Source organism: Temnothorax nylanderi, unplaced genomic scaffold (assembly GCF_030848795.1).
Source record: "Temnothorax nylanderi isolate EJ_2023f unplaced genomic scaffold, tnyl_v1.0 TNYL_tig0686_pilon, whole genome shotgun sequence".
Taxonomy (NCBI): Eukaryota; Metazoa; Arthropoda; class Insecta; order Hymenoptera; family Formicidae; genus Temnothorax; species Temnothorax nylanderi.
Window position 1 is genome coordinate 50,559 of NW_027249748.1, and position 13,942 is coordinate 64,500.

A 13,942-nucleotide genomic window follows, 5' to 3' on the forward strand; every position below is an offset into this window, starting at 1 on the left:
CGACTGCGCCATCGTTCTTCCGAACGAGGACGATAAGTAGCTGTCGTTCGACAATCACGACAGAAAGGAGCGACTCCCCTTCGTGGTGTACGCGGATCTGGAGTGTCTTCTCGAACAGCGGAAGAGGGAGAATGCCGAAGGAGGCGCGAGAACGAAAAGATACGCTTATCAGCGTCACGTACCGTTCAGCCTGGGCTACTATCTGTGCTGCACCTACGACGATACCGTGTCCACGTATAGATATCGTCGCGGCGACGACTGCGTTTCGTGGTTCGTGAACGAGCTTCGCGTTCTCGCACGTCACGCAAAGATTAAATTCTCCACCAATATATCGATGGTAGAACTTACGGAGGACGAGAAACTCGAATTTTGGCGCGCGACGCATTGTCACGTGTGTCGGAAAGCGTTCCAACCGGAGGACAAGCGCGTGCGAGATCACTGTCATTTAAGCGGACGGTACAGAGGTCCGGCGCATTCTCGTTGCAATCTGAATTTCGGTCGGCCAAAACACCCGTTTTGCGACGATACGTGCGTACCATTTCCCTCCTACACAAACTGACGCACGTGCAAGGGAAGACAGAATCACGCTCGAGGGAAACCTAACCTGAAATCGCCGTGAGCTGAAGTCGTGCGCCCGGTGCGCCACAGTGACGAGACTGGCGGACCAGCCCCGGGTGCTTACTGGCGGATAAGCCCCAAACATAAGTTTACGAAAATAGTTTAACGAAATTAGTTACGAGGGTTCCTCTTTCCGCAGAAGTCACTCGCCCGACTTGTTTCACTCCTCGACGTCCGATGACTCTATTCGGTGTCTGAACGGTTGTAATTCCCGTCTCATCCATATTCCATATGCAATGAGCCTGGAAATGCCTTGGAAATGCATCTGGACTGCTTACTGACCGATTAGCCCCAAACACAAGTTTCAGGTTTGATCGCCCACGAAATATTAGACATCAACGATAATGAAAAAACTACACTGGATTCGTGTTCTTCATGCATTACTCTTTATAATCACGTACCTCGAGATTTGGAGAGCAAATATCATTGCAGATATTACAAAATTTCCACGCGCAGAAAATGTAACTTTCACCTTCCGAAAACACGTTTGCCCTCGTAAAAATCATAACACAGCAGATAACCTGCCGAAACTCCGTTGGTCACATGGGTACCATAAGCAGCGTTTAAAATGTTAATAGCGAGTTCGCACAATATACAGGTTCCGAGATATTTGATTTGGCGGTTCAACCCCGTTGGCGGTTTAGCCCCGGTCTCCCCTACGTGATTCCCGTGTTCTTCCACAATCTGTCGGGTTACGACGCGCACTTTATCATCGAGAAAATCGCGAACGATTTCGAGGGTGGGGTCGAACTCCTGCCGCTTACGAAGGAAAATTACATATCTTTCTCGAAGACCGTTAAGGAGACGCAAACGGACGGGATGTGGAATCGACTCGTGAAGCTTCGATTCGTAGACTCGTACAAATTTTTAGCCGCGAGTCTCGAAACCCTGGCGTCCTATCTGGACAAGGACAAGCTGAGAATAACGCGCTCGGAGAACGCGGATTTGAGCACGGAGGATCTCGATCTGCTCACTTGCAAGGGAGTATTTCCGTACGAGTACGTCGACAGCGAGGACAAACTGCGGGAGACCGAGCTTCCACCGCGCGAGATCTGTTACAGCTCCCTGACCGACGAGACCGCGAGCGAGAGCGATTACGAGCACGCGACGAGGGTCTGGCGACGTTTTTGCGTGCGGGATCTCGGCGAGTACAGCGATCTGTATCTCAAGACCGACGTGCTTCTTCTGGCGGATATCTTTGAAAATTTTCGGGACACGTGTTTAGCGAGTTACGGGCTGGATCCCGCGTATTATTATACGTTGCCGGGGTACACGTGGGACGCCATGTTGAGGTACACCGCCGTGCGTTTCGAGCTGCTCACCGACATCGACATGGCGATGTTCGTGAAACGCGGAATACGCGGTGGCCTCAGTCAATGTTCGCTCAGGTACGCGCGAGCCAACAACAGGCACGTACCAACGTACGACTCGTCCCAGCCCACTACGTATCTCATGTATTACGACGTGAACAATCTGTACGGCTGGGCTATGAGCGAATCGCTGCCGTACGCGAATTTCCAGTGGCTCGACGACCCCGAGAATTTCGACGTGACGACCGTGCCGACGGACAGCGAGGTCGATTACATTCTGGAGGTGGATCTCGAGTATCCGCCGGAACTGCACGACGCCCACGCGGACCTGCCGCTGTGCCCGACGCGCGATAAACCGCCCGGTAAGCGGTAGGAGAAACTGCTCGCTACTCTCTACGACAAATCGCGCTACGTGACGCACTATCGAAACCTGCAGCAATGTCTGCGACTGGGTTTGCGTCTGACGCGCGTTCGTCGAGTGCTGCGATTCGCCCAGTCGCCGTGGCTTCGCGGCTACATCGAGCTTAACACGACGTTCAGGACGCGCGCGAGCAACGAGTTCGAACGGAACATGTACAAACTGATGAACAATGCCGTCTTCGGCAAAACGATGGAGAACGTGCGCGCTCACGTGGACGTGCGTCTCGTGACGCGATGGGACGGGAGATACGGCGCGGAGGCGTTGATCGGCAGGCCGAACTTTCACAGCAGAAGCGTCTTCTCGGAGAATCTGGTCGCGATCGAGCTGCGGAAGCTCGAGGTAAAACTCAACAAGCAGGTCTACGTGGGTATGTGTATTCTCGAGATATCCAAGACGCGTCTCTACGAGTTTCACTACGACTACATGGCGCCGCTCTATCGCGACCGGTGTCGAATTCTGTACACTGATACCGATAGTCTGATCTATTCGCTGGAGTGCGAAGACGCGTACGAGCGTATGAGACGCGACATAGACAGGTTCGACACGAGCGATTACGCGGAGAATAACGCGCACGGTATGCCGCGCGTCAACAAGAAGGTGCCCGGTCTGATGAAGGACGAGAACAACGGTGCGATCATGACGGAGTTCGTAGGCCTCAGAGCGAAGATGTACACCTATAGGGTACTCGGACGCGACGACACCAAAAGAATAAAGGGTGTTAAAAGAAACGTAGTCGCGAAGAAGATCACGTTCGAGGATTACGTGGCGTGCTTGCGGGACGCGCGCGAGCTGAGGACGCGCCAGTCGTGCATACGCTCGACGTTGCACGAGGTTCACACCGTGTCGGAGCAAAAACTAGCTCTCAGTCCGCACGACGATAAGCGATACGTGACGTTGGACAGCGAGGAAACGCTTCCGTGGGGACATTACGGAATACTGTTGTAAAAAAGAAACAATATCATGCGCTTTCTAAAACTGTTTTATCGTAGAAAAATCAATAGCACGTAAGAAACAAACCAATGAATGTGTAAAATTTTTTTATTAACAATAAAATACACGTTGCGCGTATTTACGAATGTCTAATTATTTCTGTTACACTACAGACGCCTTATCTATCCAGGAATTGTGCGAACTGTCCATCCCCAGCCACTTCACATACGCTCGATTGCCGCACTTACGCAGGACTTTTTCCACGAGATAGACGTCGGGATTGGAGACGCGCAGCAACTCGTGTTCGTAGAATCCTCCGGCTATCGCTTCTCCGCGAACGTCTTTCAGCAGATACGTAACGGGATTGGTCCTTTGTACTTTGGCTACGCGAAATATCTCGGTGGTCCAATTGGGAGTGTAGCCCTTTTCGAAGATCGTTTTGAATTTGCTCACGCGCACCGGATCGTCGACTCGAAATATCGCCGGCGCGGCGATCTTCGCGCGACTGTACACCGTGCGCAACAGTTTTTCGGCGACGGTGGGCATCACGTCCGCCGGACGCATTCCGATCGTTCTGTGTCTGCGACGATTGTAATTCGACAAGAAACGCAGCAGCGAGTCTATCCATCTGTACGATCCCTGGAGCGTGAAGAGCTTCCACATGTCGTTTTTCAACGTGCGATTGAATCTCTCCACCACCGACGCTTTCATCACCGAATACGTGGAGTAGTGATTCACCTTGCGCGCGTCGAAGATTTTGCGCGCGTCGGCGTTGTAGAATTCCTTTCCTTTGTCCGTTTGCAGATTCCTAGGGTGTCGCGCGTCCTCGCGAAAGATCTTTCCGAGAGCCGTCGCGACCTCCTTTCCGCTCTTAGTCTTGAGCGGGATCGCCCAGGCGTACTTGCTCAGCACATCGATGACCGTCAGAATGTAATTGTGACCCGCGTTTTCGCGCGAATAGGGACGCATCTCGACCACGTCGGCCTGCCACAGGTCGTCGTAACCGCGCACCACGACGCGGCGGCGAGGAAAGTTTTTTCGCGCCGGCGCGTGCAATTCCTCCACGAGTCTCAGTTTTTCCACGCTCATTGCTCAATATACTCAGAATTCTGGCGATCTGGATTTCGTGCTTATCCACGGTATTCTTCACAGTTACGAACTGGCTTCTAAATTCTCTTATCAGATCTTTGAAGTTCTTTCTGAGCTCCGCGATCGCTCCCTCGACGTAGCCCATGTTCGTCGCGTCGGTGCCGACCTCCGGCGCGGCCACGCGTCGTATCTTGCGCTCCGACGCGTCGTAGGAATCTTCGCGCAAGAGAAGCGCGTTGTTTCGAAACGTCGCTATTTCGTCTCTCAAACCCTGGTTCGCGTTTGTCACGATGACGCCCGTGAACTCTCGATCGACGGTGTTCTTCTTCTCGATCTCTTCGATCACGGCGCTCTTGAACCGTTCGATCGCGTCCTCCACGTAACTCCTGTTCGTCGCGTCGGTGTCGACCTCCGGCGCGGCTACCCCTCGTATCTTGCGCTCCCTCGCGTGGTAAGAGCCCTGACTCAAGCGGAGCGCGTCGTTCCTCAGCGTCGCGTCGTTCTTCTTGATCTCTTCGATTACGACGCTCTTGAGCCGCCCGATCGCGCCCTCTACGTAGCTCTTGTTCGTCGCGTCGGTGCCGACCTCCGGCGCGGCTACCCGCCGTATCTTGCGATCCCGCGCGTCGTAAGAGTTTCGATTCGAGAGAAGCGCGTCGTTCCTCACCGCCGCTATTTCGCCTGTCAATTCTTTGGTCGCGCTTCTCTTCGATCGTCCGATCGCGTCCTCGACGTAGCTCGTGTTCGTCGCGTCGGTGTCGTTCTCCGGCGCGGCTACCCGCCGTATCTTGCGCTCCCTCGCGTCGTAGGAACCCTCGCTCATAAAGAGCGCGTTGTTGCGCGTGTAATTACGCAGGGATTCGATCGAGGAGCGTAATCGCACCGTGGACGCACCGTCGATTCCGTCACCGTTGCTCCGATTTGTCAGAGACATGCCGAATTTGTTCACGGACATCGCGCGCGCGCGGGGGAGGCGCTGGAGAGCGCGCGATACGTACTGCCGTCGCGATCGACGCGACCGATCAATTTACGACGAAACCGGCCGAAACCGACAGAATTTCGTTGTCGTGAGCGTTGTTGCCGGCCCGACGAGAAGCGTCTAGCAGTCGAAGTCGATCGACCAGCTCGTTGGGATCGTCCCAGTGAACGTAATCGATCGCGTTGTCGGTCAGTCGCATGGCCGACGGTAGTCCGGCGCCCTTCGTAGTTCCAACTGTGTGAGACGGGTGTACGAGCGGCGCTATTATTTTTGTGTACTTGTGTCCCCTGTTACCCTTGACAGGCATGCCGGCGCTGCGACCGCGTTTGTGAGCGCTGGTGGCGAAAAGTATACTCCTGTACGTTCGTTTGTCCTTCTCCGTGTAGACGCGAGCGTTGGGAATTCGCATGAAGATCAACTCGTACAGACCGCGCGTGCCCTTGTACCGTACACCGTCGATGATCACGGAGTCATCCGGGGCCACGTCAAATCGCTTGTTACCCAGCATCGTGCCGTGCTCGCCAAGATACACTCCGTAGACGTGGTCGATCTCCTTTTTACTGTCGCCGCTCAGAAGAGCGCCCACGTACTCCCGCTCTAACGGTCCTAGTTGGCTATTCAGAGCGTCGCGACCTTCCGCCGTGCTCAACGACTCCCTGACGGACGTCTCTAGCGCGGGGGGTGGAGTCGTAGTCTCCGAGACGATCTCGTGTTCTCTGAGTAAAAACCGGACCGAATCGGCGTGGATCGGCGTGGAGCTCGCGATAGTCGTCGTCGTCGCGGGAGCCGAACTCAACCGTGCTGGACGCGACTCTCCTTTTTTTCCCGCGGTCGTCGTTGTCCTTATTGGCGTGAATACGTCGTCGTCCTCCCCGTAATCGCGCTCCAGGTCGGCGCCTGCATCGTCGTCGTCATCACCGTAGTCACTATCCTTCTTTGCTCTCTTCGTTGTTTTCATCTTTCTCGCGAGCGTAAAGCTGCCGTCGTCGTCGTCGTCGTCGTCGTTATTCTTGCCCGGTCCTTTACCCCTGCGGTCCGCGTCATCGGCGAGCCGTTTCAGAGGTTTGACGATGGGCTCGTACCTCTTTTCCAGAGCGATCTCGCTCTCCATTTTTTCGACCCTGAGAGCGGCGTACTTCCTGCGAATCGAGGCGCGCGTTTTGGCTATCTCTCGCGCGGTCCTCTCTTCCGCGATCGCGCTCATACTCGCGTCGTTCGGCGAAGCGCACTGATCGGCTCTACAGCACGGCGAAGTCGTGGAACCCCCGTCTGTACCGTCCGCCTCGCAACGCGCTGTCCTTGTCTATCACGGCGAAACCGTAGGTGCGTCGCCAACACTCGCGACAGAAGGCGCGAAACTCGTCGTACGACATGTCGATGTTCACGTGATCGTCGTACACGTGCCGCAGATTGGTGCCGTCCTGCCTGAACACGATCAACAGATTTGCGTTATCGCGCACGAGATGTTTCGGTATTTTGGCGTACGTCTGACAGAGATAGAAGCAATCGATATTCGAATGTCGACCCATAGAAAAGTACTCCCTCATTCTGTCCTGCTTGTCGCAGGCCACGTCGTCGAAGACGAAGACCGAGTCGGGAAGCGCCTCGTCGGGCGGAACAACGTCGCGATTGTCGGAGAACGCGCGATAGCTGATCTCCTCCATAGGCTCGAACAATCGTTCGAGATATCGATACTTCGGTTGTTGCAGAGATTTCGAGTACACGTATACGTTCTCGAAACGAAGACTGTGCGCTTGTTCCAGCAGACTCACCAGAACGTTCGTCTTACCGCAGTTAGAGGGACCGCAGATGATGCAACGTACGACGTTCGGCAAGAGAGGACCGTGTCTGCGCGATTCTCCGTTTCCTCCCTCGGTCGCGCCCGAGCTTGCCTGCGTTTTGCGATCCACATTCGAGACTCCTATCGTCACCGACTGTCGCACGAATCGCATTGCGCCCTCTCTCTTTCGCTCTCTCTCTCGGTCTTTTCCGCAAGCGCGCGCTCGTTCGCGCGATGAACGCGCCCGAGCGCCGGGGCGGGGAGGGCAGCACGGACGTCGTTTCGTTTCGTCGCGCGTGCGCAAACGCTTCGCGCGCAAGTATAAGTAGCGCGAGCGCGTCGTCGTATCCGTAGAAATTCGATCTCAAAAGCAACGAATCGTTCGCGCGCGCGTCGGTGATCGAGATGTTTCCCATCCTACTGACGGACAGGCGCGATATTCTCGATCTAACGGCCGAGGAGCTGGAATTCGTTCCGAAGATCGTTCTGTTGCGTAAATTTGAGAAATACGTGCAACTGCTGTGGGACCGTTTGCCCGAACATATAAAAGCGGATCCCGAGGTGCAGAGATATCGCTCGTGTATGGAACATTACAATCATCCGTGGCAGCGAACGCACATAGACGGTCCACCGCCGCTCGTCAAGGACTGCTACGAGTGCAACCGCGCGCTCGCTCTGAACGGTGAGTCGTCGAAACGTTTCCGTTCGAATTGAGAAGAAGAAAAAACCCTCCCGCAACCGCGACCGAATGCGCGGCGCCGGTCTACTCGATCGCGCGATAAACGCTCTTCCCTTCGAGCTGCATATACCCGGCTATCAGTTTTGCGGACCCGGTACGCGTCTAGCGAAGAGACTAGCGCGCGGCGACAAAGGCATCAATCCGTTGGACGCTGCGTGTCGCGAGCACGACATAGCGTATTCGCGAAGCGGCGAGCTCGCCGAACGACACGTCGCCGATCGACTGCTCGCCGAGAGGGCGCGCGAGCGCGTCACCGCGAAGGACTCGGCGGTCAGTGAGAGACTCGCCGCGGCGGCCGTATGGGCGGCTATGAAAGCGAAGACGAAACTGGGCATGGGTATGGAAAGGAAAAAAGGAAGAAAGAGGAAAGGAACGGGGAGAAACGCGAAGACGAGGAGGAAGAGGCGGAGGATACTTCCGACGGCGAAACGCGGCGGCTTCTTGCCTTTTCTACCGATGTTGGGTGCGCTCGGTTCCTTGATCGGTGGCGCGGCTGGCGTGGCCAAGGCGGTGAGCGCCGGCAAAGCGGCGCGACGGGAACTCGAGGAACTGCAGCGACACAATCGCGCGATGGAGAGTCGCGGGTTGTACTTCACGCCGTATAAGAAGCGCGGAGGTGGCGCGAGGAGAATCGCCGGAAAAAAAAATTTCGCGGAAGAAGGCGACGTTAGCGGCGACGTCGGATCTGCCGCCGTACGGCGTCACGACGAACGAGCAGCTCGATCGATCGGCGCGTCGCCTACGCATACCGTTCTTCCGTGGGGTGTTCATGCGCGACGCTCTGCCGACGAGGGTGCGACACGCGGAGTGCGGCATCGTGAATCTCGACGACGCGGCGGGTCCGGGCACGCATTGAGTCGCTTACGCGAAGAAAGGGAACGCGGCGATCTACTTCGACGCGTTCGGAAATCTCCGTCCGCCGAGGGATCTCGCGCGATATCTCGGCGGTGGCGGCGAGAACGCGATCGTGACGTACAATCGTCGCGCGTTCCAGACGTTCGAGCAGAGAATCTGCGGACAGCTGTGCCTGCGATTTCTTCGCGAGATCGATTGGGGGAGCGGTGGCGAACGATCGACGTTCTCCCGCGATGTCGCTGACGCTCACGTTAACCGGAACCAGCAGCGTTCTCACGGCGAGTCACTTTCCCGCTTTGGATCTGAGCGACGGCGAGTACGAGCTGGGTTTGGCGACTTTTGAGACGTACAATTCGATACCGAACGTTACGCCGGCGAACAATCGATTCTACTTCGGCGAGGACGACCGGAAGATCGTCGTTCCGGAAGGGTCGTACGAGCTGCGAGCCGTGAGCAGATATCTGCGCGCCGCTCTTCTTCATCGCGAACGTCGCGCCCGCGAGAGAGAGAAAGAGAAAGAGAAGAGAGAAAAACTGCAGGCCGATGGCGCTGAACGGGTAAAAGAAAATAAACGAACGGAGAAGAACGACGACGACGATAACGACGACGCTTATCGCATATACGAGGACGAAGACGACGACGACGACGACGACGGTTATGGCATATACGGGGACAACGACGGCAAGAACGACGACGATGACGGCGGCGATAGAACGATACTCGCTCTTCGCGCCAACGAGAATACCATGAGGAGCGAGATAAAGTGCGCTTACAGAGTGAATTTTACAAAACCGAACAACATCGGTTCTCTTTTGGGTTTCTCGCGCGATCGTATCCTAAAACCGAACAAATGGTACGTTTCCGACGGACCCGTTGACGTCATGAGCGTGAACATAATTCGCATCGAATGCAGCATCACCACGGGAGCGTACAGCAACGGACGCTCGGTGCACGCGATACACGAATTCGCGCCGAAAGTTCCACCGGGATATAAACTGTCGGAGACTCCGACGCAGATCATTTACCTCCCGATCGTCGCGCGAAACGTCACCGATATCACGGTGCGAATCGTGGATCAGAACGATCGATTGATCGACTTTCGCAGCGAGGAGATAACGATTAGACTGCACGTACGTCGTCGCCGCAGTTAGTGTGTGTGTGCGCGCGCGTATCTCCGCGACCTGAAGAGAGAGAGAGCGAGAGGGATGCTCGTTCTGAACGGATCGAGCGCGGATTGTACGAACGAGCGAGCTAGCCCGTTCTACGACGTAATCGAAAGCGTAAGGAAGAGAAGAGGTGGTGGCGGTGGTGGTCAAAGAGGAAAGAGAGCCGTTCTCAGCAACGCCAACGTCAGGTTCCTACGATCGCTGGGTCTCGCCGTGAGAAACGCGTCGTTTCTACTTCGAAAGGAAAGACCATGGCCGACATCCTGAGTATCGGCGGTGAGCCGATCTTCGACGAGCGCATCGTCGGAATCGAGACTCACACGTATAACCCGTACGTGAACACGACGTTCGGGCACAACGACGAGATACAAATACCCATACAGCAACAGGATCTGTATACGCTGCCGTGCGACAGTTTTCTGTACGTCGAGGGACGACTCTATGACGACGGCGCGGGCGCGACGACGTCGGAAGCGACGGATGCTCAAAGGCAATACGCGAAATTGGTCAACAACTGCGTGGCGTTTATGTTCGACGAGATTCGATACGAACTCGACGGCGTGGAGATCGACCGGTGTAGAAACGTCGGCATAACCAGCACGATAAAGAACTACGCGTCGCTGACCGCCGAACGAGCCAGGAGACTGCAGAACGCCGGATGGAGTTATCCGACGAACGAATCGAATCTGAACGACGCGTCCCATCAATTCAACTTTTGCGTACCTTTGAATATTCTTTTGGGTTTCTGCGAGGACTACAGACGCGTGGTGATAAACGCGCGACACGAACTTATCCTGATACGCGCTCGGAACGACGTCAACTGCGTCGTAGATCCGAAAAAAACCGTGCCGAGAGATCCCGCCAAGGATCCTAAAATTACGCTACTGAAGGTGCAATGGCGTATGCCGCACGTGGCGTTAAACGACGTGACTAAATTGTCGCTTTTGCGAACGTTGGAGAGCGGACGATTTCTGAGCGTGGGCTTTCGCTCTTGGGACCTGTACGAATTTCCTCTGCTGCAGAGCACGACCAAGCATTCGTGGGCCGTGAAAGCCGCGCCGCAGTTGGAGAAGCCGCGATACGTCATATTCGCGCTGCAGACCGGACGGCGAAACGAATTCACGGAGGACTCCTCGAGGTTCGATCATTGCGCGCTCGCCAACGTGAAATTGTATCTCAACTCGGAATTCTATCCCTACGACGACGTGAACGCGGATTTCGAAAGCGACAAGTTCGCCGTGCTGTACGAGATGTACGCGAAATTTCGAGGAGCGTACTACGGGGACAGTCGCGACGACGCGCTCTTTTCCCCGCGCGAATTCGCGCGAGTAGCGCCGCTCGTGGTGATCGATTGTTCCCGCCAAAACGAAGCGGTGAAGAGCGCCACCGTGGACGTGCGCATCGAATTCGAATGTAAGGAAAACGTTCCGCCGAAGACCACCGCCTTTTGTCTCATCGTTCACGATCGCGTCATCGAGTACGGTCCGCTGACCAATGTGGTGCGCAAAATTATCTAGCGGAAATGGCGATTGTAGGATACCACACCCCGGAAACGGGAGATATATATAAAGACGGGGATCCTTCGATCGTTCCTCAGATCCCGTTAAGAACGAGCAGTTTGAGCGTGAATTGTTCGACGCGCACCGACTCGATGGCCGCAGCGGCAACGACAATCTTCGTCGACCTGCAGGGATTCGTGGTGAGCGACAGATTCGTCGCGAAGGAGGTGGCCGTGCTCCGAAGCGAGACGCGCGAACTCGCGCATCACGTGTTTCGCGCGCCGATGAAGTGGGACCTGCTCACGAACGCCGAAAAAGCAAGGGCCAACTGGCTGATGGCGAACCATCACGGCCTCCGTTGGAAAGACGGGGACGTGGACTATCGCTTAGCCAGGTCGATTATTCGACGCGCGGTGTGCGACGACCTGGGCGAGGGAGAAGAGACGCCCGGCGCGCGAATATACGTAAAAGGCCTCGAGAAGAAGAGGTGGCTGGAGGAGATTCTCGGCGACGTCGACGCGACGATCGAGACCATCGACGCCGAGTACGACGACATCGATCGGCTGGAGTTTCTTCGCGCCGATCGCACGTTTCGCTGCGGACGCCATCAACGGTGCTGCGCGATGGAGAACGTGATGAAGTTGCGCGACTGGTGGAACGAGCGACGCGAGTGTCTCTCCAGCATCGACTGCACGGATCAAATATAAATGTGTATCCATCCATCCATCTATATATGTATATATTTTAATCAATAACAAAAAGATCTATCTATCTATCTATATTTTATTCAATAAAAAAACTGATGCAAAATCAACGAGGAAAGTTATTCATTATTCGCATACCTACACCGTATGTATAATCGTACTCGATAACGCCGAGCGCGATAGCGTCGAGCGCGCGAGCGACGAGCGTGATGCGTAAGCGAACGAGAGCGTCGAACTCCGAAGAAGAACGGCAACGGTAACGCCGAGCGCGCGAAACTGTCAATGAGCGGAGTCGGGAGCATCGAGCGGAAGCGCGATATCGGCGGCGGGAGCGTCTAATCTCGTTGCTGTTCACGCGTATTTATCTTTATATAATAGTTATTTAATATTATATTTATCCAATATTATATTTATTCTTGTATATTATATACTACTTATTTACTACTTTATACTTATTGCTTCCTCATAGAGAAAGTTTTGTTTTCGTAAATTCGTATATGAATCTTTGATTGCGTATAAAGTTTGCTCTATTCAACCGAATTAAAAAGAATTATATATATATAAAATAGGAGTAGAAGAAATCAAAGAAAGGATATTTGACATATGGTGTTGTAACATAATCTTTTTCTATCTATCTATATATATAAGTCACGTCTTCTGTCTGTCTGTACGCGAACTACTCATTCGTTAGTGGACCGAATTTTTACCAAAAGTATATGAAGTAGGGGTAGAATTTTCCGGGGATGAAAATGTCGTGGTTAATTTTTCATTACCGATCTTTTTGGAAACCGGTTCCGAAATTTTTTCAAATTTTATATAATTTTTCCAATTTTTTGGGAAATAATTGACCGAATCTCATTCGTTAGTGGATCGAATTTTTACCAAAAATATATGAAGTAGGGGTAAAATTTCCCGGGGAGTGCCATAAAGTGTATAGTTTATTTATTACTTATATATATAGATATATATAAAATAAAGAAAAAATAAAGAAAAAGAAGAAGTGAAAACAAGAGACTATAAGTTGTAGATATGTATAGATATGTATAAATCTATATATATTTATTAAAAAATATATAAATTGTATATAAATTGTAATTGTAATATAAAATTACTAGCTGGTTACCCGGGCTTCGCCCCGGAGGACACGCCCTGGAGGACATATGTAATAAGACACACAAATAGGTAATAGCGTATATTTACATTTAACGCCAATAGATTTTCGCATTACCCTTGAGGTACTATTGTAAATGCCTTTTTTTTAGTGGTTTCCCCAGTAGACCTATTCCACTGTAAAGAAATCCGTGCTTTGTTCCCGTATTTAATTACTTTAAATACATTATAACTTCAATAAACTTCATGTTTCTCATAAACATAGTGTCTCTTATAGACATGGTGTCTCTTACAGATATGGTGTTTCTTACATACATGATGTTTTTTACTCTCTCATCGTGCCTAAGAGATATTAATGAATCCGTGTAAATAGATTTTAACCCTTTTCACTCCGTTATGAGTCGAATTTTTAAAAATCCCTTCTTAGTGATTGCTTATCTCCAAATTTCATGGGTTTGGACTGGGCGTTGATGAATAATTCAGTCAGGACATCTTCCTTATATTTATATTAAATTAAATAAATTTGGTTTAGTTATTTTGTGCTTGGCATTGATGAATCAGTCAGTCAGAACATCTTCCTTTATATTTTAAAAAAATTATTTCAATGGTTTGTCCTTTACGTTGATAAGTCACTTAGTATGTCAAAATATCATTTTTTTCGTTTAATTTTTTAAGAATAGGTCATTTTTTTCCATAAAAATGAACAAAATTATATAAATCTCTTTCACACATGTTTTTCTCC

General features: G+C 52.6%; 2 protein-coding genes across 2 annotated transcripts; both read left to right on the plus strand.

Moving 5' to 3' along the window:
• Nucleotides 1-2,499: 2,499 nt before the first annotated feature.
• LOC139784822 (uncharacterized) lies at nt 2,500-3,294 on the plus strand. The gene has a single exon (XM_071724007.1). It carries the CDS (start codon nt 2,500-2,502, stop codon nt 3,292-3,294), a length of 795 nt encoding a protein of 264 aa, XP_071580108.1.
• Nucleotides 3,295-10,138: 6,844 nt separating this feature from the next.
• LOC139784823 (uncharacterized) lies at nt 10,139-11,404 on the plus strand. The gene has a single exon (XM_071724009.1). The coding sequence runs from the start codon at nt 10,139-10,141 to the stop codon at nt 11,402-11,404; it is 1,266 nt and encodes a 421-aa protein (XP_071580110.1).
• The last annotated feature ends 2,538 nt before the right edge of the window (nt 11,405-13,942 follow it).